The sequence below is a fragment of the Aethalodelphis obliquidens genome, unplaced genomic scaffold (assembly GCF_003676395.1).
Source record: "Aethalodelphis obliquidens isolate GAN/ISIS:26980383/991018 unplaced genomic scaffold, ASM367639v1 scaffold42, whole genome shotgun sequence".
NCBI classification, from domain to species: domain Eukaryota; kingdom Metazoa; phylum Chordata; class Mammalia; order Artiodactyla; family Delphinidae; genus Aethalodelphis; species Aethalodelphis obliquidens.
Window position 1 is genome coordinate 2,910,828 of NW_020837986.1, and position 23,716 is coordinate 2,934,543.

The 23,716-nt window shown below is 45.2% G+C and overlaps 1 protein-coding gene across 1 annotated transcript in view; it reads right to left on the minus strand.

The window, feature by feature from the left end:
- TOX2 (TOX high mobility group box family member 2) overlaps window positions 1-23,716 on the minus strand; it is a 132,563-nt gene that overhangs the window by 39,614 nt on the left and 69,233 nt on the right. Inside the window, exon 3 of the mRNA XM_027078265.1 lies at window positions 7,239-7,484. Within this exon, the coding sequence (XP_026934066.1) occupies window positions 7,239-7,484 (246 nt within the window). The remainder of the gene's footprint in view (window positions 1-7,238; window positions 7,485-23,716) is intronic.

Sequence of the window (23,716 nt, forward strand, 5' to 3'; positions counted from 1 at the left end):
TTCGCTTATTGCCTCTAAAAAACAGGGGGAAGGAGTTTCTTATGGACTCTGAGGAATATAAAGAAACCTCTGGACTCGGGTCCCCCCGCCCTCATGTAGGATCCTCAGAGGCCCATTTCGGACATAAGTACCCCACTCCCAACCCCAGAGGGAAATTAGCCAAAAACATGGCAACCAGGAAAAGTTCAGGCTGCAGAAGCCCTTGCAGACACCCTACTTTCACTAAGATGGACCCTTCCCCTGGTCACGCAGCCAACAGGAGTTGGGTTCGGGGCCCTCGCTTTCTTGGCAAGCAGTGGAACTGTCACTTTGCTGTTGCTCTCAAGCGCTGAGCCTTGACCAAGGCCCTAGTTTAATGACTATGCCCGTCCCCTGTCCACCCCCAGCCTCTGACCTGCCCTCCCCGACACCCACCTCTTGGACCAGCCCCATGTTGGCAACTCAGCCCAACAACGGCTCCAGCAAAGCCATCCGCAGGCAGGTCAGGCTGGACAAACAGAGATACCCAAACCTCATCAGTAAAATGAATAAATTAATAAATAGAGTAGCTTACATTTACTGAATGCCCACTGTGTGCCAGGCAACGGGGTACTTGCCTATATCTGATCGTTGAATCTCCATAAGCTCCAATAAGGCAAGTAACACTACCTCCATTTTACATATGAAAAAACCTGAGGCACCGGGGCAGTTAACCCCTGGCTCTGGGTCACAGGGTGGAAGGTAACAAATGGTGGAACTGCGTTTTAAACTTAGGTTGGCCTAACCCCAGAGCCCACGCTCCTAAATACTGGGTAATACTATACATCAAGGAAACAAAACACACATACACACACACACACACACACACACACACACACACACAAAATATGATCACAAATTCCTGCCCTGCCCTGCATTCATGCCCTTCTGCAATGTGACTCTGCCATTTCTCCCTTCAAGAGGTGGGGTCTATTTCTGGACATGAGCAAATATGATGCAAGCTGAGGTTTGAAGTGGTTGCACATGGGAGCCTCTTTCTTGATGCTCTTGGGAGCCCTGGGGCCATCACCATGTGAACAAGCCTAGGCCACCATGTGACGAAAAACCTGTGACCACGTCATCCCCATTGACCCCAGACAACTGCTGAGACGTGAACAGGGCCATCTGAGGCCACGCAGCTCCAGCCAAGCTGCAAGCTGACTGCAGAAGTCAGCCAAGCCAGTCCAGATCAAAAGAACTACCTTGCTGACCCACAGAAGCACAAGAAATAGTAAAAGTTCATTGCTTGCTTTAAGCCACTAAATGTTGGGGTAGTTTGTTACACAGCAAAAACTAACTGATTCAATTGTAAAACAACGACAACAACGACAAACAAATCATGCATTAAGGGCAATAAAATGAATGAATAGGTTGGACTAGGCGGGGGCGGGGTGGGCAGGGAGAGGTGTCTCTACTGGTCCTGTGGCTCAGAAGACCAGACGACCAAAGGTTGGGGGTCTTTGGTCCCTTTTTCTTAGATTCCAGAGGGGATCCCCTGCATCTCAATTTGTGAGAATCAAATAGAGGGAGACCAAGTCTCCTGGGTGGAGAAGGAATAAGTCAGGGAAGGGAGGAGGACAGAGAGAGGAGATTGGAGGGGAAGAGTGAGAACAGAAAGAGAAGGGGGAAGGAGGTGGGGGGGGATGAATAGTAAGGATCCTCCCCGGTCAATACACAGGCCCTGCCCATAAGCTCTGAGCCCTGCCCCCAGGCTCCGGACCCTAAGTCAGGGCTGCAGGCTCTTTCACGGGAACCACCTCCAAGGCAAGGGGGTGAAGTGCAACTAAGAAACTGCCCAGCCCTCTCCCCAAAAGCCCTTCCTAGGATCCTATCCAGGAAAGACCCTTCACTTGGTATGGCCCCCAGCCCTCTCTGTGCAGGGAGAAGGTCCAGCCTTGGCGAGACAATTTGCGAGAGAGTCCTAGAACACAAAGGGTCTAAAACTACCAGTCTGGCACTCAGGATTTCAATCCAAGTTGATAAGTTTTGAGCCCCCCAGGCCAGTGGCATGTGTTGCGGTGGTAGCAGGGTCTCTCCAACCCCAAACCCATATGCTTATCCAGAGTGTCACAGCTGGCAAAGCAATTATCCCCATTTTCCTATCTGTGAGTTCACCAGAGATGGAATCCCAATCCGCATTCTGTAGATGGGAAAACTGAAGCTGGGAGAGAAGTGACTTATCCAAATTCCCTGAGAAAGCGGTAAACGAGAGTCGGTGCTGGAGGAGAATGTTCGAACGACGGCTGTGCGCCACCCCTGTGCTAACTGAAGCCCGAGCCTGGACCACAGAATTTTAGTGACCCACAGGGCTCATCTTAGGGAGACCCCACATTTCCCAGATCACCGGAACCCATGGCTGATTCTGCCAGAACTCACTTCCCATCGAGCCCTGTCTCCACCTGCCCAAGGCTCTCCCAGGAGTGTATTGAGTCTCGAAAAAGGTACAGGTTCCCCAGGAACTTATCTGGGGGCATCAAGCTTTGTCCCTTCCCAGGATAATTCCTCTTCTGGGTAAGCCAGGACCGTAAGCTCGAGCATTTCCCAAGGACGGCTGCAAAGTAAATTATTTCAGACTTAACAGAGGCTGCGTAATAAATTCCACTCTTCTAGTTTCTTTGGGTATTTTAGAAACTGATTTATACATACAATATCTCTCTCAAAATGAGACAATCAACACAGGATAAAATTATTGAGTTATGAAAATAGGGGTCAGATGGAGGTGCAGTGCTTTAAATTAAACTGGCAAAATATATCTTTCATACTAAATTGACTTTTTTTGTCTTGGAAATGAATGTTTAATCAGTTAAGATGCTGAAGTCGAGGGAGAAGCCTTAAGCATATTTAATTTTGTAAAAGGAGCCCGCTGCTCCTTGTATAGGACTCCCGCCGGCAGCCATACCTTTAAAGCACAAGAGCCGACTCCCATGCATGCTGGGAGACCACGCGGGCCGGGCAGGGGACCAAAAGGAATTGGTGGCCTCTGGCATCAGAGCCAAGAGGGCTTGGCGTTAATGAGATGGCTGTCAAACACCTTGGCCTCATCCACTGCTCCAAGGACCCCATCCTTGACATCTCAGCCTGTGCAGAGAGCACCTGAGGCATCCTGGTCATGGGCGCATCCTCTGTGCCACTGGTGACCCTGCAGCCAAGCTGCTCCATGCCTTGGGCACCTGCTAAAACTGAGAGGTGCGTGGTAGACAGCTGCAAGTAAATTCTGGTTTTGTGACCTACTAACTATGTTATACTCATTCATTCATAAAATACATAAACTACTAGTGTCAGGTCATCACTTCCTTTAGGAAGCAATAACCCCACATCTGAGCCAGCTGCCTCTTCTAGGGGGACAGAGCAACATGCACTGATTCTATCAGAGCATTTACTGCATTTTCGAAAATGGGCTCTTCACCTGTCTCTCCACCTGCACCAGGAGTTCCTCAAGGGCATTTTGTAGATCCAGAGTTCAGAACAATGCCTGGTACCTAGCTGGCTCTCAATCAAGGCTGATCACTGTGGTTAAGTCCAAAAATGGCCTCTTCAAGACATCAGATTCTAATCCCTGGAACCTGTAAATGGTACTGTATTTGGAAAAAAGAGTCTTTGCAGATGTGATTAAGTTAAGGCTCTTGGGATGGGGAGATGATCCTAGATTATTCCTAAATGCCCTAAGTACTTAACCATCCTTATAAGAAAGGCAGAGGGAGATCTCACTGACAGAAGAGAAGGCGATGTGATGACAGGCAGAGATTGGAGTGATGCAGCCACAAGCCAAGGACAGCTGGCTATCACAAGAGGCCAGGAGAAGTATGGGATGGATTCTTTCCCAGAGTCCCTGGAGGAAGGTCACTCCTCCTGACACCTTGATCTTGGTCCAATGATACAGATTTTGGACCTCCATCTTCCAGAGCTGTGAGAGAATAAATTTCCGGTGTTTTTTTTGGCGGCACGCGGGCCTCTCACTGTTGTGGCCTCTCCCGGATGCGCAGGCTCAGCGGCCATGGCTCACGGGCCCAGCTGCTCCGCGGCATGTGGGATCCTCCCGGACCGGGGCACGAACCCGCGTCCCCTGCATCGGCAGGCGGACTCTCAACCACTGCGCCACCAGGGAAGCCCAATTTCCGTTGTTTCTAAGCCACCGAGTTTGTGACAATTGCTAGAGCAGCCACAGGAAACTGATACAATCACCTACCTGCTCTGAGCCGCCATTTCCTCACTGCAGTCGTTCCTGCCTCGCTCGGAACTTGGGAGCATTACGTGGGAAAATGTTTGTAAAGCCTCTTGCACAATGCTTAACATCTAGAGGGCGCTGACACAAATTCCAGCATCACCCACATAGCAGCACATCCATACACACAGACACACACCTTCAAGCTTCAGCTCAGACACATTTAAAACAATTGTCTTCAAGGGTGCTTTGTCCCTCTTTGCCATATAGTCCCAATTGATGGACACGTTCTTATTTGGTTTCCTACTTGGTCCGGCAGCCTTCCCCTGGGGAAAATAGTTTGGCTTATCTTTCATTTCATAACGAGGGAATATAAAACCCAGTGAACCCTTGAAAACTCTCACTAATGGAAGAATTAAAGCTATCTGAATTTGTGAAGCATCTTAAACATGCACTAGTTTTTAAAGAAATCTGGAAAGTGGCTACAAAGTACCTATTTGGACTGAGCCCAACAAAAGCATTTTCTAGGAGGAAGGATGGGGGGGGGTCATCTCTGATAAACAGATAATATCCTTTGTAATTATCAGAGCTATTATAACCAGGTGGCCCTACCAAGGTACCTGTGAGTACCTGCAGTCTGTTCCTTTAGGTAAATGAGACTAATGGGAAAACACTGCCATTGGGTTACAGTGGGAATTCATTTTTATGACTAATAATAACAATAGCAAACATTCCCTGATTGTTTACTCTCTGCCAGACATTTGTTAAGACTTTACATATATTATCTCAGATACACGTCACTGCAAGAAAAGAGGACTGAAGCTCAGGATGTGGGACCAGGATTAATAAGGGTCCGTGGGATGCCGGAGCCCACGCATTTATCACTAGCCCACACTGTCTCCACTGACCACCAGCATCCCAGACCAGTGACACTGTGGACCAGAACTGCAGCTAGACGCACCCCTTATCCACGGCCCTCCCCAGGGTACACACCAGAGACGTCTGCAGGGCCCTGCCCCTGCCTCTGTTACCATAAATCCCGAACCAGGATGGTCTGGAATTGTGAGGTTTTTGTTAGGAAATTAGCTGGGCAAGCAGCTAAGGTAAAAGGGTTGTAACAAAGTGGAATTAAAACCACATGGCTGTGGAATCCGCAGGTCTAGAGAGGGAAGGGGAAGCGGAGAACCTGCATTATTGATGGACTCGTTCCTCAACAAATGGAGCATCAATTTCCATTGAGCACTTTAGTCAGACCCCGAACAACATAAAATGTGGGGCTTGAGTTGGCTTCCTCCCTCCCTCCCTCCCTCTCTCCTTCTCTCCTTTTACGTCTCACTAGCTTCGAAAAGACAAAAGTGACGCGGCTCTCAAAAGTATACATAGAGTACACCAGGATTTTTTTTTAAGCAAGGAGATTTGGCGGTAATAAGAGTAAACAATAAATAAATAAAATACAGTTAAGACTGTTAGACGATAAACTGTATACCTGAAGGTCCCAGGCATCTGCTGGAATTGGGCCACACATTTGGCCATGACCTCTGAGCAGCCTCTGCAGAGATAAACATGATCCATCCAACATCATGTGATTCTGACGGGAAATCAATTTAGGGGCCCCTCCTCCCCTCCACAGGTGTGTTTATGACAAAAACAAGGACTGCTTCCTCCTGGACACAGTGGTGGGTCCAGCCACGCTGTCATGGTCCTCCCTGGAAGGCCCAAACTGTCACCTGCCAGAGACATCAGGGAAGATGTTGGCTGCTGGAAGCCTTCATGCCTGCTGCGCAGATGACACTAACGATACTGCTGGAGTTCCTGGATCCAGCTATGCCTGAAACCCTTTGTCCACCCCTGGATATTTCAGTCTTTTTTTCTGCGTCAGCTCATTTGAGTTTGATTACTGTCACTTAGGAATGAACTTAAGGGTTGTGACTAGCTGTGAAGGAAAAAGCAAAAATAAACACACATCACAGTCATTCAGGAGAAGTACTAGAATTCCCTTAAGGAGATTTTCCCATTGTACAAAAAAATCTCTGCTGATCTTCTGTAGGTCTTGATTGTTCAAAGCAACCATCCATGCTGAAGAATCATACATTTCCTCAGCATGGTGTTCAGGATCTTCATGATCAGGCCCTGCTAGTTTTCACTCCTCTCTCCCTGTATAGCTCCATGTCCCTTCTCTCCAGCCCAATAAAAAGAACGACCTACATGCCACTCCTAAGCACAGCATGAGGCTCCTGCCTCTTGCTTTTGTACATGCTGTTCCCTCAGCCTGCAAGGTCCTTCCCTTCCCTGGTCTGCCTGCCAAATTCCCACACATCCTCAAAACTCTAAGTCAGTAATCACCCTCTTCCCTGCTAGCTGAAGCAATACGATATTTTAAAAATAATCTGATTCTATTTATATGAAATGTGCATAACAGGCAACTATATAGTAGATCAGTGGTTGCCTAGGGCTAGATGATGGGGGAATTTGGGGATGATGGTTAAAGGGTATAAGGTTTCTTTTGGGGGTGATGAAAAGGTACTAAAATAGAGTGTGTTGATGGTCACACAACTCTGTGAATATTCTAAAAGCTACCGAACCATATACTTCAAATAGGTGAATTGTATAGTAGGTGAATTATATTTCAATAATAAAGACTTTTTTTTTTTTTGGCCACACCAAGCAGCTTGTGCGATTCTTAGTTCCCTGACCAGGAATCGAACCCAGGGCCCCTGCAGCAGAAGCACAGAGTCCTAATAGTTGGACCGCCAGGGAAGTCCCCCTCAATAAAGTCTTTAAAAAATAAAAATAAAGATGAGACTATACTATTAAAAAAATAATAAAACAAATAATATCGAGATATTATAAACTCAGCTTCAGAAATAAGTAGTGTGAGGACATAAATTTCCCTCCATGCCCACCCCCAATATTCTGCAGACCCCCATGCAAGTAACCAACCGAGCCCAGACCCTGCCCATGAGCAGAGGGTCCTCAGCAAGGCACTGACATTCTGCTCCCCATCAACTCCCTTTCCTGCTGTAACCAGCAGGAACCGTGGCAGGTAAAAGGGACTCACCGTGGGCAGCTGGCCCGATAGCAGGTGGCTGTCCTGGGCCAGCATGTTGGACACCATGATGGCTGGGAGGTCCATGGCCTGGTAGGAGTAAGCAGGGAGCAGCCCGTTGGGCGTGAGGCCGTGGCACAGTGAGTGGTAGCCGGCTTCGTGGTCCCCCAGGTGCAGGAGGGATGGCTCAGGGAGGTTGGGAGGTGTTATTGGGGGGATCTCATAGTCTTCATTGCTCTCGTTCTGGCTGTTGTAGGTCTAAAACATCAAAAGGGCATGTTGTTGAGGGTCAATGTCTTACAGCTGCAGAACAGGTTTGACAGCACCAAAAATAGCAACAATGATAACCCCTTGGCAAAGAGAGAGGGGATGATCCCTCTGCAAGGCACACAGTCAAGATGGCCCAGTCAGACTCCTGACCCATCCCCAAATGGGTGCTTCCTCCTACTGTACAGCCTGTATACAGAAACCTGCCCTCCTGGAGAATGGGGTCAGCTCCTGTTCACCTGTTCTTCTCTGTTTTCCCACCAGATCTGGCCCCTGCAGCCCACCATGAATCCATCTGTCCACACCCACCCATTTTACAGATGGAAAAACTCAGGTCCAAGAGGAAAGCGGCCCATGCAGGGCTAGTAGAAGAGCTGGGAGTGGAGCTGAAGTATCCTGACTCCCTGCCCCATGGTCTTCCAGGGCAGCTGGGCGACCTTCTCTTATATTTTCCCAACTGGGTCCTCTCTTGGTCTTTCTCATCTTGGTAAATGGTAAAAACATTCCCCCAGGAGCACAAGCTACGAGCCACACTGGACACCTTCCTTTCCAAACATTATTTGTTCCTTTTTCCCACCTCACTGCACTGACCAGGAAGCTCCATTACAATGCTGAATAGAAATGGTAAGAGTGGACACCCTTGCTTTTTTCCTTATCTTAAGTAGCTCAATATTTTCACCACTAAGCATGATTTGCCATAGGTTCTTACAGGTATTTTATAACAGGTTAAGGGCATTCCTTTTTCTTTCAATCATGCATCAAATTTTAATTTTATTGAATTCCTTGTCCCTGCATCGACTGAAAGTCTCAAGTGACTTTTTCCTTGAATTCAGTTAATACGGTAAATTGCTACACTCGGTTTTTCTAATGTGAAAACAACCCTGCATTTCTGGAATAGACCCTACTTGGTCACTTTATGCATGATTAGATTTTGATTGCTGATATTCTGTTTAGGATTTTGGCATCTAGTTCACGAGTAAGATGGGCCTATGATTTTCCTTTTTCATACTGCCTTTGTTGGGTTTTAGTACCAAGGTTATGTTAGCCTGGGGAATCATTCCTCCTCTTCTGTGCTCTGAGAGCGATTAGACCTAGGAGAAGAGTTATGTGTGAACTGCAAGACGGATCCAAGAAAACATGAAGGAGAAGTTTCAAGGTATAGAGGACAAAGTGAGGGTGTCTAATGGACATCTGTTCAATCAGCCTTCTGGAGGGAGAACAGTGAGAATGGGGCTTACAACAGTCATAAAATATAATGTGTAGAGAAGGAAAAAAACATGAAACCACAACAGCATACGAGAAATAAATCTTCTAACATCCTTATATTCTTTGGTAAATTAAGTATGTGTATTAAAATAGCTAGGGCAGTTGAAGCCCATTACAATATCTGGTTCTTGGTGGGTAGGCTCTCAGTAAATATTTGTTGGAGGAGGTCATTGAGGGGGTGGGGATGGGTAGGATTCGAGTGGAGTTATGGTGGGAAGAAGGCCCACATGGTCTCTAAAACACCTGCTTGTTGTTAATGCCTCTCTTCTCGGGCATCTGTGAACCTCACCACAATTCCTGGGGAAGAGCCCTAGACTGCCCTTTATAGCCACAGAAACATGATCCGAGAGGGTAGTGCCTAGCCACACTCATGCCCCCACCTTGGACCCAGAGCCCAAGCCACCTCTTGCTTCCTGGCTCCCTCTGCAGGGATCCTGTGAGATTATTTCACGGGTAGGCAAACAGCAGGCCAGGAAGCAGTGACCCTGCTGGTGGCAAAGGGCATCCGGAGCCATCAGGAATAGGACCCAGTCTTCTGACCCCAAGATCTGGCTCCTTCCTACCACATGAAGTTGCTTCCGAGAGCTGGACCAAGCTCACAGGTTTGGGGACTGTCCCCTGCCTAGTTGCTCTATATGCATACAACCAAAGTTATATATCTCGTACTGCACGATCTTAGCCTGTCATTGCTCTCTCTCAGCTCAGTTTCCATACTCGCACAAAGGGGGACAGGGGATGGGCTCATCCACCTTTCAAGCTCCATGGCTAAGTATACACATTAGCCGTTCTATCGATATCCATGGGATTTCAATCCAATTTGATGGGAGTCCCCCAGCTGGTGCCTGGGAGTAACAGAAGGACCAGGAGAGGGCCCAAGGAAGATCCCGTTTCTCCTGATCAAGCTTGACACATAGGTGGAAACCATGTCCTGGTAGGTCTCAGCTCTACCATAAACAATTTCCTTGAGCAGTTTTTTCAGTCAGGGAATATAAATATCTAACATTTATTGAGCATATAGTATGTGCCAGGTGTGAGCGCTTTACAAAAGTTTAATGCATTTAATTCTCACAACATCGTTGTGAAGGAGGTTCTGTTATTATACAGCCATTTTATGGATAGAGACACTAAGGCACAGGGAGGGGAATTCACCTGCGAAAGTCGCACAGTTAGAAAAAGGTCTCGCTCCCTCCTCCCCTAATTTACACTGTCTGCAAAGGAAGGCAACGCTTTCTAGTCTGTGACTTGGACCCTGAGACTCTGGGTCCTAACAATCCTGAGAGGCAGTGCCGATCAAGGCCAAACTGAGGGCTTGGGCACCAAGAAACAGGCTTTGGTCCAGCCTTGTTATTGATGAGCTTGGGAAAGTAACTCCTCCCACTAAAAGGTGAAGATCAAAAGCACGTTTTCTACACAGGACCCCAATGCAATGCTCTCCCTTACTGTATCTTACCCAGAATATAGCCCCCATTGCTAGTTACTGATCACCCAATATATGGTGGGTGTTTTATGTGCACATCATCTCTAATTATTTTTTCTCCGTAATTTCCTAGGTGTGTAACAAATGGTATGTGTCTCTAATATCCCAGCTGTGTCTACAGTGACCTCTGTCTCCTTAATTACAAGTGTGTGTCACCTATGATCTCCCTAATTCCCCAAGTGTGTCTAAACTGACCTGGGACATCCCTCAAATTCCCCAGGGAGGTCTACCTTGATGTGGGTGTCTCCCTAATTCCCCAGGTAGGCCAGCCCTGAACTATTTCTCTTCCAGCTTTATTAAGGTGTAATTGACATATACATCTCAAATTGTTAAACGCATCCTGTATTTATCCTCATTCACAGGTCAAAAAAAATCCCCATTCACATGTCAATGTAATTGACATATAAATCTCTAATCGTTAAACGCATCCTGTATTTATCCCCATTCACAGATCAAAAAAATCAAGATCTAGAGGCTTCGCCCAGGTTACAACTAGGAGGTAACTGGGTCTGATCTGTATCTTCTCGTATTGCTGTGACAGTAGCAACCTCTTTAAGGACCCTCCAAGCATCAGTCTCCCCCTCTGAGTCTATGTCCACTCTGCTCCCAGTGCCCATTCCTCAAATAAAGACCTTCTGAACACTCCCTGCCTAAACACTAGTATGTCTCTACTGAAAAAGAGACAGAAAGAGAGAGGTCCCTCCAAACATCTTAACATGGTCCCCAAGGGTGATGAAAATGCTTCAGATTGTATTTTGATGCATTTTGGTGCATATATGCAGGTGTTAATGTAACTTCACCTTTACGTGCCTCTCTTCCAAGACAAGATACCCAAAGGTCAAATGGTATAATTTTGTGGTTAAGGATATGAATGGTACATAAGTTGGTGAAGGGAGATGGATTGCTCTAGGGAGCAGAGAGGGGAAAGGGGAGAAATACCCCCAAGAAATCAGAAATGGCTGGAGAGAAAGCACTCTGTACCCTTCTATGCCTGGCGCCTCGCTAGTAAACCCCCCACCCCTGATGTGAATGCAACCATCCGCCCCGTCTGCACCCTCACCAAGACAGCTGAGCAAGGCTCTGGCCAAATTTCACCAGAAATCACGCTCACCAGCTCTGCGTGGGATCTTCGTGCTGATGGGAACCGCTCCCTTCCACCTTGTTAATCTCCACGATGATTCTCCCCAGAGTAGTCCTCTAACTCCCTTTCTGCCCCTTTGCAGATGACCAGTCACCTTCTACTTCATTCACAGGGAAAACAGAAAATAGCTTCCAAAATGTCCTGACACCAGAACCACAAACCTGCCCATTTGGCACCAACTTGCCTCCTGTTTTGATGCCAGAAGAGCCATCCCTACTTCTGCCGAAGGCCAATCTTCCTACGTGTGTATGAATGGTCCTACCCCGTCCTTTCTCCCTCTGCCCCGAGGACCTTGGTCATTCCATTAACCGTTCTTGTTCCTGGCTCTTCAGCCTCCCCTCCCTGCTGGACTGACACAGGCTCAACTCTCTGGTCTTACACACCCCCCCATCCCTCTGCAGCTGCCACCATCTCTCCTCCGGTCCACACCCATCTTCTGGAAAGGGCTGTCCTCACCCATTGGCTCCCCTCCCTTGTCTCCCATTCACTCCATAGCCCACTGCAACCTGCATTCTCTTCCCTCCATGCCCTCACCAACCAGTGAGCTCCATGGCACCAGATCCAACTGGCTTTCTTTTCCAGCCACGTCTCATCTGCCCCTCAGCAGTGACAGTCCAACGAATCCCTTTCCTTCATCTTGCAAACATCCCTCCTTTAGCCTCCAGGACCTCGTGCTTTCAGTTATCTGCCCACCTCCTTGCTTCTCTGTCTCCAGTGTCAACTCCTTCTCTGCCAGCCACGTTGGAGTTTCTTGGGTTCAGTCCTGAGTGTTCTGCTCTTCCTGCCCTACACCTTCTCCCCAGGTGGACCTCACACAGTCTCAGTTTCAACTTCCATCTTGATGCCGCATTTCCACCTCCAATTTTGGTCACTCATCTGAGTTCCAGATCTGAGCATCTAAATGCCTACTCAATGCTCCCACTTGATGTCTCACAAGCATCTCAAAGTGAACATGTGCAAAGCTGCAATCACGATGCCCCTTCCCCCAACCTGCACCTGTGTCTCCCTCATCCTCCACCCAGTTAATAAAGCCACGAACTGGGGGCTTACCTTCAGTCACCCCTCAAGTCCAATGAAACTCCTCTGAAATATCTTTTAAACCTATCCATTTCTCTCCATTCACACTATCTTGGTCCAGGCCACCAGCATCTCTTACCTGGGGAACCGCAACAGCTTCCTTACTGGTCTCCCATAGCCCACTCTTGTCCCCACCAATCCATTCCCTTCATGCAGCCAAACGGGTCTCTTGAAAGATGATCATCTCACCACATAACTCCCACACTTACAAGGCTTTGACGGCTCGCCTCTGTCCTAGGATAAAGTCCATAGAACCAAACATGGCTTGTAAGTCTTCACCTGGCTTGGCTCCCATCACCCTTCTAGCCACAGGGACATTCCTGCCTCCAGGCCCTCACACAGTCTGTTCCTTCTGCTAGAATGCTTTGCCCGTCACTCGCTCTTCCTTCATCTGGCCCATTCCTACTCATCCCTCCGCCATAGGTTTGGTTTAAATGTCTTCCCTGACACTCTCTAGAGTGTCACACACCCTGCATTTCTTCTTGGAAGTACTCATCAGATTTGTAGCTAACTTCTTGTATAATTATGTGTTTAATGTTTAATGTGAGTTCTGCCGGGACAGCCCTTATATGTCCTGTTTTCCAGCAACTGGCACAAAGTCAGAGCTAAATAATTAGCTGGATGGGTGAATGAGCCACGTCCTATGGCAGGTGCCATAAGCATGCATCTCACTCGACCTTCGTGACTGCGCTGGAGATGGCCATTACGCTGCTATGTAGCAGTAGCCATTAGGTATGTAGCCATTACTGCTGCTACAGGAGGCAGTACAGTGTAAGTGGTCCAGTGCCTTGAATTCTGGCTCTGCCACATACTAGCTGTGTGGCTTTGGGCAGGTTACTTAACCTCCCTGTGCCCCAGTTTCCTCGTATGTGAAAAGAAGGTAATAACAGTATATACTGTAGGGCTTCTGCAAAGAGTAAATGAATCAACATGCGTAAATTGCTCAGGACACCTCCTGGCACAGAGCCAGCCTGCTCCGTGACGGTTGTTATTGCTGTTGTTATTGTCCTTGCCAGGAGTTTCAGAGACATTAAGGAACTTCCCCAAGGACACAGGACAAGTAGACAGCAGCTCACCCACTCAGTATCCTCACTGTTTTGCCCACCGTGAATGTTCCTAACTCCTCACACCACAGGTCTGTGCAGCACAGGGTGATGTCTGGCTTCAGCCTGACCACCGAGATGGGTGAGGGGCTGACTGCCTTTAGATGGCACTCAGCCACAGGTATCATATCATCCCGGAAAGCAGAGTCCCAGGAAGCCTTCCCCAGACCCTCCCACAGCAACTCCCCTCCTCTCATTCCCCCTCCACAGCCTCATCTGTGCTCCCCATGGCATCCTTATCGCCTGCAATGATTTGCGACTCTTTCCTTCCCTTTAGCTTGTGTCCCCTCCCCACAGACTCCACGGGGGCAGGGGTTAAGGCTGTCTTGTCACCAATGCCTAGCACACAGTAGGTGCTCAATTAGAATGTGATGAATGAGCACATGAAATGGGAGGACGCACCAGGCTTTGGGTTTAGACTTTACCTGGGGGTTTCCATATCTGCCCCTCCCAACAGACTGGAAGTCCCTCAGTCACCCACTGTTCATGTCTGTGGACTGTCACCTTCCTCTCTACTCCCTGCACCCACAACAGGTGCTGTCACATGGCATGTGACAGTAAATGCCAAATGACTGCACGAGTCCATGCCTTTCATTTAAAAAACCAAAACCTTAACACACTGGAACCAGCCCAAATGACCAGAAGCCTTTTCCAAAAATAAGCATATGTTGCATCAAAATATTGGAATCACACAATTATGACAATTCACTTAAAGAGGCAATTAGCACACTTAACAATAACTAAACGTGCAAACGCGTACATGCCTCCTCTGAATGCAATTAAATCCTAAACGCATGACACCTGAATACCACCCCAGCCTGCTATGGATTCATACTGTGTGCCAGTCTCTGGATCCGGTATTTCCACACGCATTCTCCATTTAATCCATATGAGCTCCGCAGGGAAGTGACTGTTCTCTCCATTCTGCAGATGAAGAACATGAAGCTCAGAGAATGAAGGTGTCCCGAGTTATTCTTGGGGTAACAAGAATTATTGTTGGGATTCAAGCCCATGTCTTGTGACTCTGAATCCATCATTTTCCCACACTGGGTCAGAGACCTATTCAAGACTCATATTCCTCACTTCCTCTAAGTAAGAAATGAACCACTCAGTGATGCCTAATTTGCTCTCCCACACGAGTGTCCTCATGAGAATATAGAAAGAGATGCCAAGTTGTAAGAGCTCTAGAAGCTAAAAAGATTAGCAAATCTTACAGGGAAACTTCTGTAAAGAGTTGTCTTTTCCTATCCACCCATCCTCTCTCAAACACATTCCAGGGACTTCCCTGGTGGTGCAGTGGTTAAGAATCCACCTGCCAATGCAGGGGACATGGGTTTGAGCCCTGGTCTGGGCAGATCCCACATGCCGCGGAGCAACTAAGCCCATGTACCACAACTACTGAGCCTGAGCTCTAGAGCCCACAAGCCACAACTACTGAGCCCGCATGCCGCAAGTAATGAAGCCTGCATGCCTAGAGCCCATGCTCCGCAACAAGAGAAGCCACCGCAAGGAGAAGCCTGCGCAACACAACGAAGAGTAGCCCCCGCTCACCGCAACTAGAGAAAGCCCACACGCAGCAATGAAGACCCAACACAGCCAAAAAATAAATAAGTTAATTAATTAGTTTAAAAAAAAATGCATTCCAATCACATTTTCATCCCACCATCCACCAAAACTGTCTGGCAAGGTCGCCAGTGACCTCCATGTTACTAAGTCCAATGGTCAGATCTCAGTCCCAACTGTCCATGTTGACCTTCTCAGAAGCATTTGACACACTTGGCCACCCTCCTTCTCCTGGGAATAAATTTCTTCAAGTGATTCTAGGACACCACACATGTTGCTCTTCCTAAATCACAGGCCTTTTCTTCTCCATGTCCTTTGCTGGTTCCCATTCTTTCCCTCAACCTATTAATGATGTCACAGAGCTCAGATCCCAGACCTCTTCACTAAATACACTCAGTCCTTGAGGATTTCATCTAAACTCCTGGCTTTAAATACAATTTGTATGCTGCTGACACCCCAGATCATATCTCCAGACCAGACCTCTCTCCTGAACTACAGGTTCATAGAGCCCACTGTATTTGACACCCTTGTTTGGATTTTAATAGACATCTCAAATTTAACACGTCCAAAAGAGAACCTGTCAATCCATGGTTTTCTCCTCCTCAGCTGATGGCAAGTCCATCCTTCCAACTGCTCAGGCCAAATGCCTTGGAGCTATCCTTTGACACCTCTCTTTCTCTCATACCCTACACCAAATCAGTCAGGAAATCATATTCGCCCCACTTTCAGAACAGATACAAGATGGAACCTTTACGGTCCAAGCCACCACCATCCTCTTTACCCTGGATGAGTGCAGTAGTCTCCTACCTGGTTTCCCTGCCTCCGCCCTTGCTTTGGTCTATTCTCATTCAGAGACCAGAATTATCCTGTTAAAATGTGAGGTCATGTCATTCCTTTGCTCACCACCCTCCAGTGGCCCCCTTCTTACTCAATTATAACAGGGTCCTCAGCAATTCCATTCCTGGGCATATATCCAAAAAAGACAAAAACACTCATTCAAAAAGATACATGCACCCCAATGTTCATAGCAGCATTATTTACAATTGTCAAGGTATGGAAGCAAACTAAGTGTCCATCAACAGATGAATAGATAAAGAAGACGTAGCACATGTGTGTGCATATACATACACACACACACACACACACTACGGAATACTACTTGGCCATAAAAAGAATGAAATTTTGCCATTTGCAGCAACATGGATGGACTTGGAGGGCATTATGTTAAGTGAAATAAGTCAGACAGAAAAGGACAGACTGTATGGTATCACTTATATATGGAATCTAAAAATACAACAATCTAGTGTATATAACAAAAAAGACCCAGACGCACAGATACAGAGAAGAAACTAGTGGTTACCAGCGAGGAGAGGGAAGGGGGGGAGGGGGAGTATAGGGGTGGGAGTGGAAAAGGGTTATTATGGGATTATATGAAACCATGTGTGTGAAACTTGTGAAAATTGTGAAGCACTGTAGAGTTTAAAGAATCTTTCATTCAATAAAAAAAGAAGAGGGTCCTTATAATGGCTACATGGTCTACTCCCCCACTCCCACGTACATCCCTTTCAGCTTCCCGACATCACCTCCTAATATTCTCCTCGTTCATGCCAGTCTGGCCACACTAGGCATGATTCTGTCTCAGAGCCTTTGCACTGGCTGTTCCCTCTCTCTAGAATATTCTCGTCTTAAATATTCACTGAGCTCATTCCTTCACCCCTCAGGTCTTCACTCAAACCCCTGCTTCTCAATGAGGTTTAACCTCACTGCTCAATTTAAAGTCACAAACCATCAGCCACACTCTACTGTTTGTTTGTTTTTATCTCTTGTTACTTCCTAACATCCTGTATACTGGGTTGGCCAAAAAGTTCATTCAGGTTTTTCGTAAGATGTTAAGGAAAAACCTGAACGAACTTTTGGCCGACTCAATATTTTATCAGTTTATTATGTATTACCTGTCTCATCCCACTAGACTATCAGCTCCACGGAGGAGGAGATTTTCACCTGTCTTGTTCACTGCTGTATCCCCAATTTCTTCAACAGTGCCTGGCATGTCATGAGTACTCATAAAGTATTTGATGAATGAATGAATGAATAAATAAACAAATGAACTACTCATCAAATGCCAGAAGAAAGAGTGGTAAGAAAATGAATGGACTGGCAAACCATGAAGATACCCCCTTCTAAGGAGAAGGCTTACTTTTGGCTCTGATCCAAGGGTAAGACACAGGTTGAATCAGTCCAGCACTCCTCCCTTCTGGAAGTGGTGCATGAAAAACTGTTATCGACTGTCCTTTGTGGGGAGTGAGTGGGAGTGGGGAGGAAGAGGCAGTGAGGCAAACAACAGGGCTAGGAGGTAGGGCTTTACCAACACGTGACATCTACCATACAGATGTGTGTTAGGAGGCTGCTAGAATCACCTTATTTCTCAATTCGTCCATTTGTGCTTTTCTTTCCAAATCAACTAAATAATGAGAACTCAGAGCAAAGCAATATGGCTGGGGGAGAAGGGGCATCCAGGAGACTGGCAGGTTTCTCATGCACCAATTCTAGGAACGGAAGACTACTGGACTGGTCCAAATGACCTTTGTGGCTTGCGCTTGGGTCAGAGACGGGTGAGCCTTCTCCTGGAAGTCCTAGGAGGAAAGGTCTTAATTGAACATCAAAGCCAATGAGTCCTTGAGATAGGGGAATAAACAAGCAAGGGAGCAGCCTCTGGGCCTTGAGAAAGGGATGGAGAAGAAAGAATCTAAGAACATCCATTGGACCAGAAGCCTGTCACAGTGATAAGCTTATGTTCCATGAAATTATCAGAATAAACTCATTTGCTTACCACAATAAAATAAGTGAATCAAAAATTCAACCATAGGAAGTAACAAATATATATATAGATAGATAGATAGATAGATAGAGATATATTCTTTTAAATAACCCTTTCCGAAACAAATACTTAAAGCTCAAACCTAGAGAATGAAAAGAAAATCAAGAAAGGGATTCTAGAAGGAGTGGTGAGCTGAAAAACTACTACAACTATATTAATTCAAAATAGCTGTTGATACTACAATTTATATTAATTCAAAATGGCTGTTGATAAGGTGACTGCAGGATTCAATGTGACTATCTTATAAGGATTCCTAAAATAGAAGAGGTATAGGACAGAATTATAAAACTAAAAATGATCACAAACTAAAAATCAACAGGATTTTGCTAGAAGCTATGCCTTCCTTAAAGAAGACTCCAAATACTGATTAGTTATTTAGAGTGTAAGGAAAATTTAAGTTTAAATATTTTGTTCTAATTTTTTACACGTATTGAGTTGAAGTTCACATAACACAAAATTAACACTTGCGTGGCATTTAGTACATTCATGTTTTGTGAACACCACCTCTGTCTAGTCCCAGAATATGTCTGTCATCCCCCAAAGGAAACCCCATACTTATTAAGCAGTTTCTCCCTACTCCCCTGGTCCCAACCCCTGGTAATCACCAATCTGTGTTCTGTCTCTGTGGAGTCACCTATTCTGGATAGTTTCATATAAATGGAACCATACAATATGCGACCTTATGTGGCTTCTTTCACTTAGCATAATGTTTTTGAGGTCCATCCATAATGTAGCACATATCAGTAGTTCACTCCTTTTTTATGGCTGAATAATATTCCACTGTATGTATAAACCCAATTTGTTTATCCTTTCATCCACTGATGGACATTTGGGCTGTTTCCACCTTTCAGCTACTGCGAATAGTGCTGCTATGAACAAGTTTGTACATATATTTGTTGGAGTTCCTGTTTTCAATTTTTGGGGGTATATAGCTAGGAGTGGAGTTTCTGGGTCATATGATAGTTTGATGTTTAATTTATTGAGGAACTGTCAAACTTTTTTCCACAGTGGCTGCACATTTTACATTTCCACCAGCAACGTCTGAAGGTTCCAATTTCTCCACATCCTTGCCCCCAACACTTACGTTGCATTATTTTTATTATAGCCATCCTAGTGAGTATGAAGTGGTATCTTATAGCAGTTTTGATTCGTATTTCCCTAATGACTAATGATGTTGAGTATCTTTTCATGTGTTTTTTGCCATTTGCATATCTTCTTTGGAGAAATGTCTTGAAGTCTTTTGTCCATTTTTAAATTAGGTTTTCTTTCTGTTGCAGTGTTGTAAGTGCTCTTTATATATTCCAGATACTAGACCCTTATAAGATGTATGATCTACAGATGGTTTTCTCCCATTCTCTTTCTTGATGATGCTCTTGATACACAGACGTTTTTAATTTTCACGGAGTCCAATGCATCTATTTTTTCTTTTGTTGCTCATGCTTTTGATGTCCTATCTAAGAACCCCCAGCCAATCCAAGGTCAGGAAGAGTTACTCCTATGTTTTCTTCTAAGAATTCTGTGGCTTTAGCCCTGAGACATAAGTCTTGGATCCATTTTGAAATAACTCTTGTATATGGCACGAGGTAGAGTCCAACCTCATTATTTTGCACATGGCTGTCCAACCGTCCCAGCACTATTTGGTGAAGAGACTGTCCTTTCCCCATTGACTGGTCTTGGCACCCTGGTTGAAAATCAATGGACCACAGATGTAGGAGTTTATTTCTGGACTCTTATTTCTATTCCATTGGTCTATATATCCATCCTTATACTATTCTATTGTGAACCACACTGTTCTGACTATTGTGCTTTTGTAGAAATTGGGAAGTGTTCTCCAACTTTGCTCTCCTTTTGCAAGATTGTTGTGGCTACTCAGGACCCACTGCAATTTCATATGAACTTGAGGATCAGCTCTTCCATTTCTTCCTAAAAAGGCCGGTGGAAACTTGATAGAGATTGCACTGCATATGTAGATGGCTTGGGGAGTACTGCAATCTCACCAAAATTAAGACTGCCAGTTCATGAGCACAGGATGTCTCCCCCATTTGCTGAGGTCTTCTTTAATTTCTTTCAGCAGTGTTTCATAGTTTTCACTGTTCGAGTCTTTCACCTCCATGGTTAAATTTATTCCTAAATAGTTTATTCTTTTGCATGCTGTTATATATGAAACTGTTTTCTTAGTTCTTTTTTTTTTTTTTTGGATCGTTCATTGTCGGTACGTGGAAACACAACTGATTTTTGAATTTTGATCTTATACCCCGAAACTTTGCTGCATTCATTTATTATCTGTTTATCATAATTTTAAAGAAAAGCAGAAACTCCACACTGCTGGAGGAACAACAATAATAACAACAACAAATGGAAAAGAAAATAGAACCTGATCAAACCAACAAAAATCTGAAAAGAAAAAAAGAAAATAGAAATGAACTATGAAACATGATAGAGAACCTTCAAAAAATGACAGTATTAAGACTAAATACTAGTAATCACAATAAATACAAACGATTTCAATTCTTTTATTAAAAGATGAAAAATTAATATTTTGATTAAAATAAATGAATCTAGCATATGACATTTATAATAAGCATGCGTGAAATAAAGTGACACAGAAGGTTAAAACTAAGCAGATACATCAGGCAAATAAAAAGCAGAAGTGGCAAAATTAATAACAAGTTAAGTACAATTTGGGGCAAAAGGCATAAAAGAGACTAAGAGTAATACTTAAGTTGATAAATGACACAATCCACTAAGAAGAAATGACAGACATAAACTTTTATGTAGACGGACAAACCACAGGAATATAAAACGTTGAAAAACTGTGAGAAGTACAAAGCGGATTTAACCAAACCATAAACATGAAGAGATGCTAACACATCTCTTCAAAAACTGATAAACGGGGCTTCCCTGGTGGCGCAGTGGTTGAGAGTCCACCTGCCGATGCAGGGGACACGGGTTCGTGCCCTGGTCCAGGAAGATCCCACATGCCGCAGAGCGGCTAGGCCCATAAGCCATGGCCGCTGAGCCAGCATGTCCGGAGCCTGTGCTCCGCAACGAGAGAGGCCACGACAGTGAGAGGCCCACATAACGCAAAAAAAAAAAAAAAAAAAAAAAAAAAAAAAAAAAAAAAAAAAAAAACTGATAAACGAATCAGATAGAAATGAGTAAGGACAGAAGATTGAATAGCACAATTTCCTCTCTTGATTTGTCTGAAATTTAAAGAACACACATTCTTTTCAAATGTCCATGGAACACTTAAAAAACATGAGTATGTAATAACTACTCAGATAACCTCAAACTGTTCAAAGGGCAGGGATGATATAAGCCACATTCTAGGATCTAAATGCACTAACCTAGTTTTTAATTTAAAAAAAAAAGAAGGGAGAGAAGGAGGGAGCAGAAAAACATGGAGGGAGACAGACCCTCCTAAATACTTGGGCATTTTAAAAGCAATCTTCTAAATAACTTTTGGGTTAAAGAGGAAATCACAGCTGAAATTACAGACAATGAGAACACTACCTGACAAAACCTGTAAGAGGTGGACAATGGAAAATTTACAACTTTTTACCTAAGTGAATTTATTGGAAGATAAGGAAGACAAAATAGATGAATTCAGCACTCAACTCAAGAAGCTAGAAATAGGAACAAAAGAAACCAAAAGTCAGTAGAAGACTAATAAAATAGAAAACAAACTTTAGAGAAATACAGGAAAGAGATGGTTTCTTGAAAAGGCTAACAAAAGAGTAAACCACTGACAAGAAAAAGAAAAAAGGACACCCAAAAAAGGAATGAAAAATACATTGATTCTTTGAAAGTTGTTGAGAATTCCTTTGTGACAGAGTATAAGGCTATCATAAATGTTTTTTATTTTCAGCTTCATTCTGTTGTTTAAATCTTCTAAATAACTACTAGTTTTCTTTTTCTGTTTGATCTATTGGTTTCTGAGACAGGTAGGTCAAAACATTTCCACGATTGTGATGTCATCAATTTCTTCCTGTATGTCTGTCTATTTTTGGCTTCATATATTTCAGAGCAATGTGGTTAAGTATTTACATATTAATGATTATCGTATCTTCTTGGGGAAGGGTACCTTTCATTATTCAATGGTTTATCCAATTAGTGCTTACTAGAAAGTTCTCAGACTGACATTTGGATTACCCATTTCCATCACCCACCCCGATGCTGTATAGGCAGAAGATTCACTGAGGGGGGATCTATAGGAGTAGAGTGTGATTTGGCTTTCCCTCCATCCTGAAACCCCACTTTCGAGCCAAGTGAGAAAGACCCCAGTAGCGCAGCTTGTTGGGACTCGGAATGCAACACAAAAGGGGAGGCGGCACCTCCTTCCGTGGTGAGTCTGGTGAGAAAGAAAGAGCTCTCAGGAGGACCCAACTTGTGTCCCCAGAGTTGAGAGACTCTGTGACTAGAAGGTTTTGAAAGATGGGAGGAGAGCAGAAGCTGCCTGAAATGTCAGGGCCAGGAGAGATTGAGAGAATGAGAGCGAGTCAGAGAGCAATCTGCACGTCCCTGGTTTGGCAAGTTAAGGATATGAGTTGCTGAGGACAGGTGAAAGCTAAGGACAATGGCTGGCTGAAGGCATCTATAGAGGTCCCACCCAAGATGGTAGCCTGACAGGGCAGGGGGATCTCAGCAGCAGGAGGTATGTCAACAGGTATACCACCCACAGAGCAGGTCACAAGAGGTGAGCTGCAGAGTGAATCCCCAGCTCAGTATGCCCCATGGAAAAGAGCCAGCGTGTGAGAGCCTGCTATAGCAGCAGGCACGGAGGGTAGGACTTCAACAGTACTAGTCAGCAAGAGGTTTTGACCCTAGCCCTTAATCCTGCCTTACCCTGTCCTGACCCTGGAGTCTCCAGCAGCATCATAGGAAATGGGAGTGGATGGAGAGGTAACAGACCACCCCCATGTCCACTGCAGGTTTCCAAGACAATGAGCCAGGAAGGAAAGAACATGGGATGGACCGCTGCTTTCTTGTATCCTGTGGAGTCCAGTCCGCTGAATAACCCAGAGTGACAGCAACAACACCTTATGTTGACACAGGACTTTGGGGTTCCAAATGCTTCCACATATTACAAATATTTTCCCATAAAAGCCTGAAGATTCTTGGAATACATAATCAGTGAGTACTTTTTCTTTTTTAATTCTACAGAAAGAACGCTGTCTTTGGACCTAGACTGACCTGGGGGAATTCCAATCCTGCCACTTACTTGCTGAGGGACCTTTGGCAATTTATCCCAACTACCTACTCCCGAGCGTCTTTATCTACAAAACCCCACCTAACAGCTGAGAGAATTATATGAGGAAACAGATGTGAAAACACAGGAACAGAAGTCAACACAAATCCCCTCCCCGGCCCCCAAGGAGGGGAAAAAAGAAAGACCTCAGGGTGTAAGCAGAACAAGTGTTAAATATCTTTTCCATTTTGGAAACTGAGGTTCGAAAAGGCAAAATGACTTATCCAAAGTCACACGGGTAGCATGTATGGTAACAAGGACAAGAAGCCCTGACTGTCTGGGGCCAACACATACTCTACCATTATTCATGCCCCTCCTCGCACGTACATCAATCCTGATTAGCCCAGGACAGTCCTGCTTTATGCCTCTTGTTCTGGGGTAATTTTTAATAGTGCCTTCTTTCACTTTAAAATTGTCCTGGTTTGGACAATAAACTATATGGCCACCTACCATCCTAACAAATTAAACCT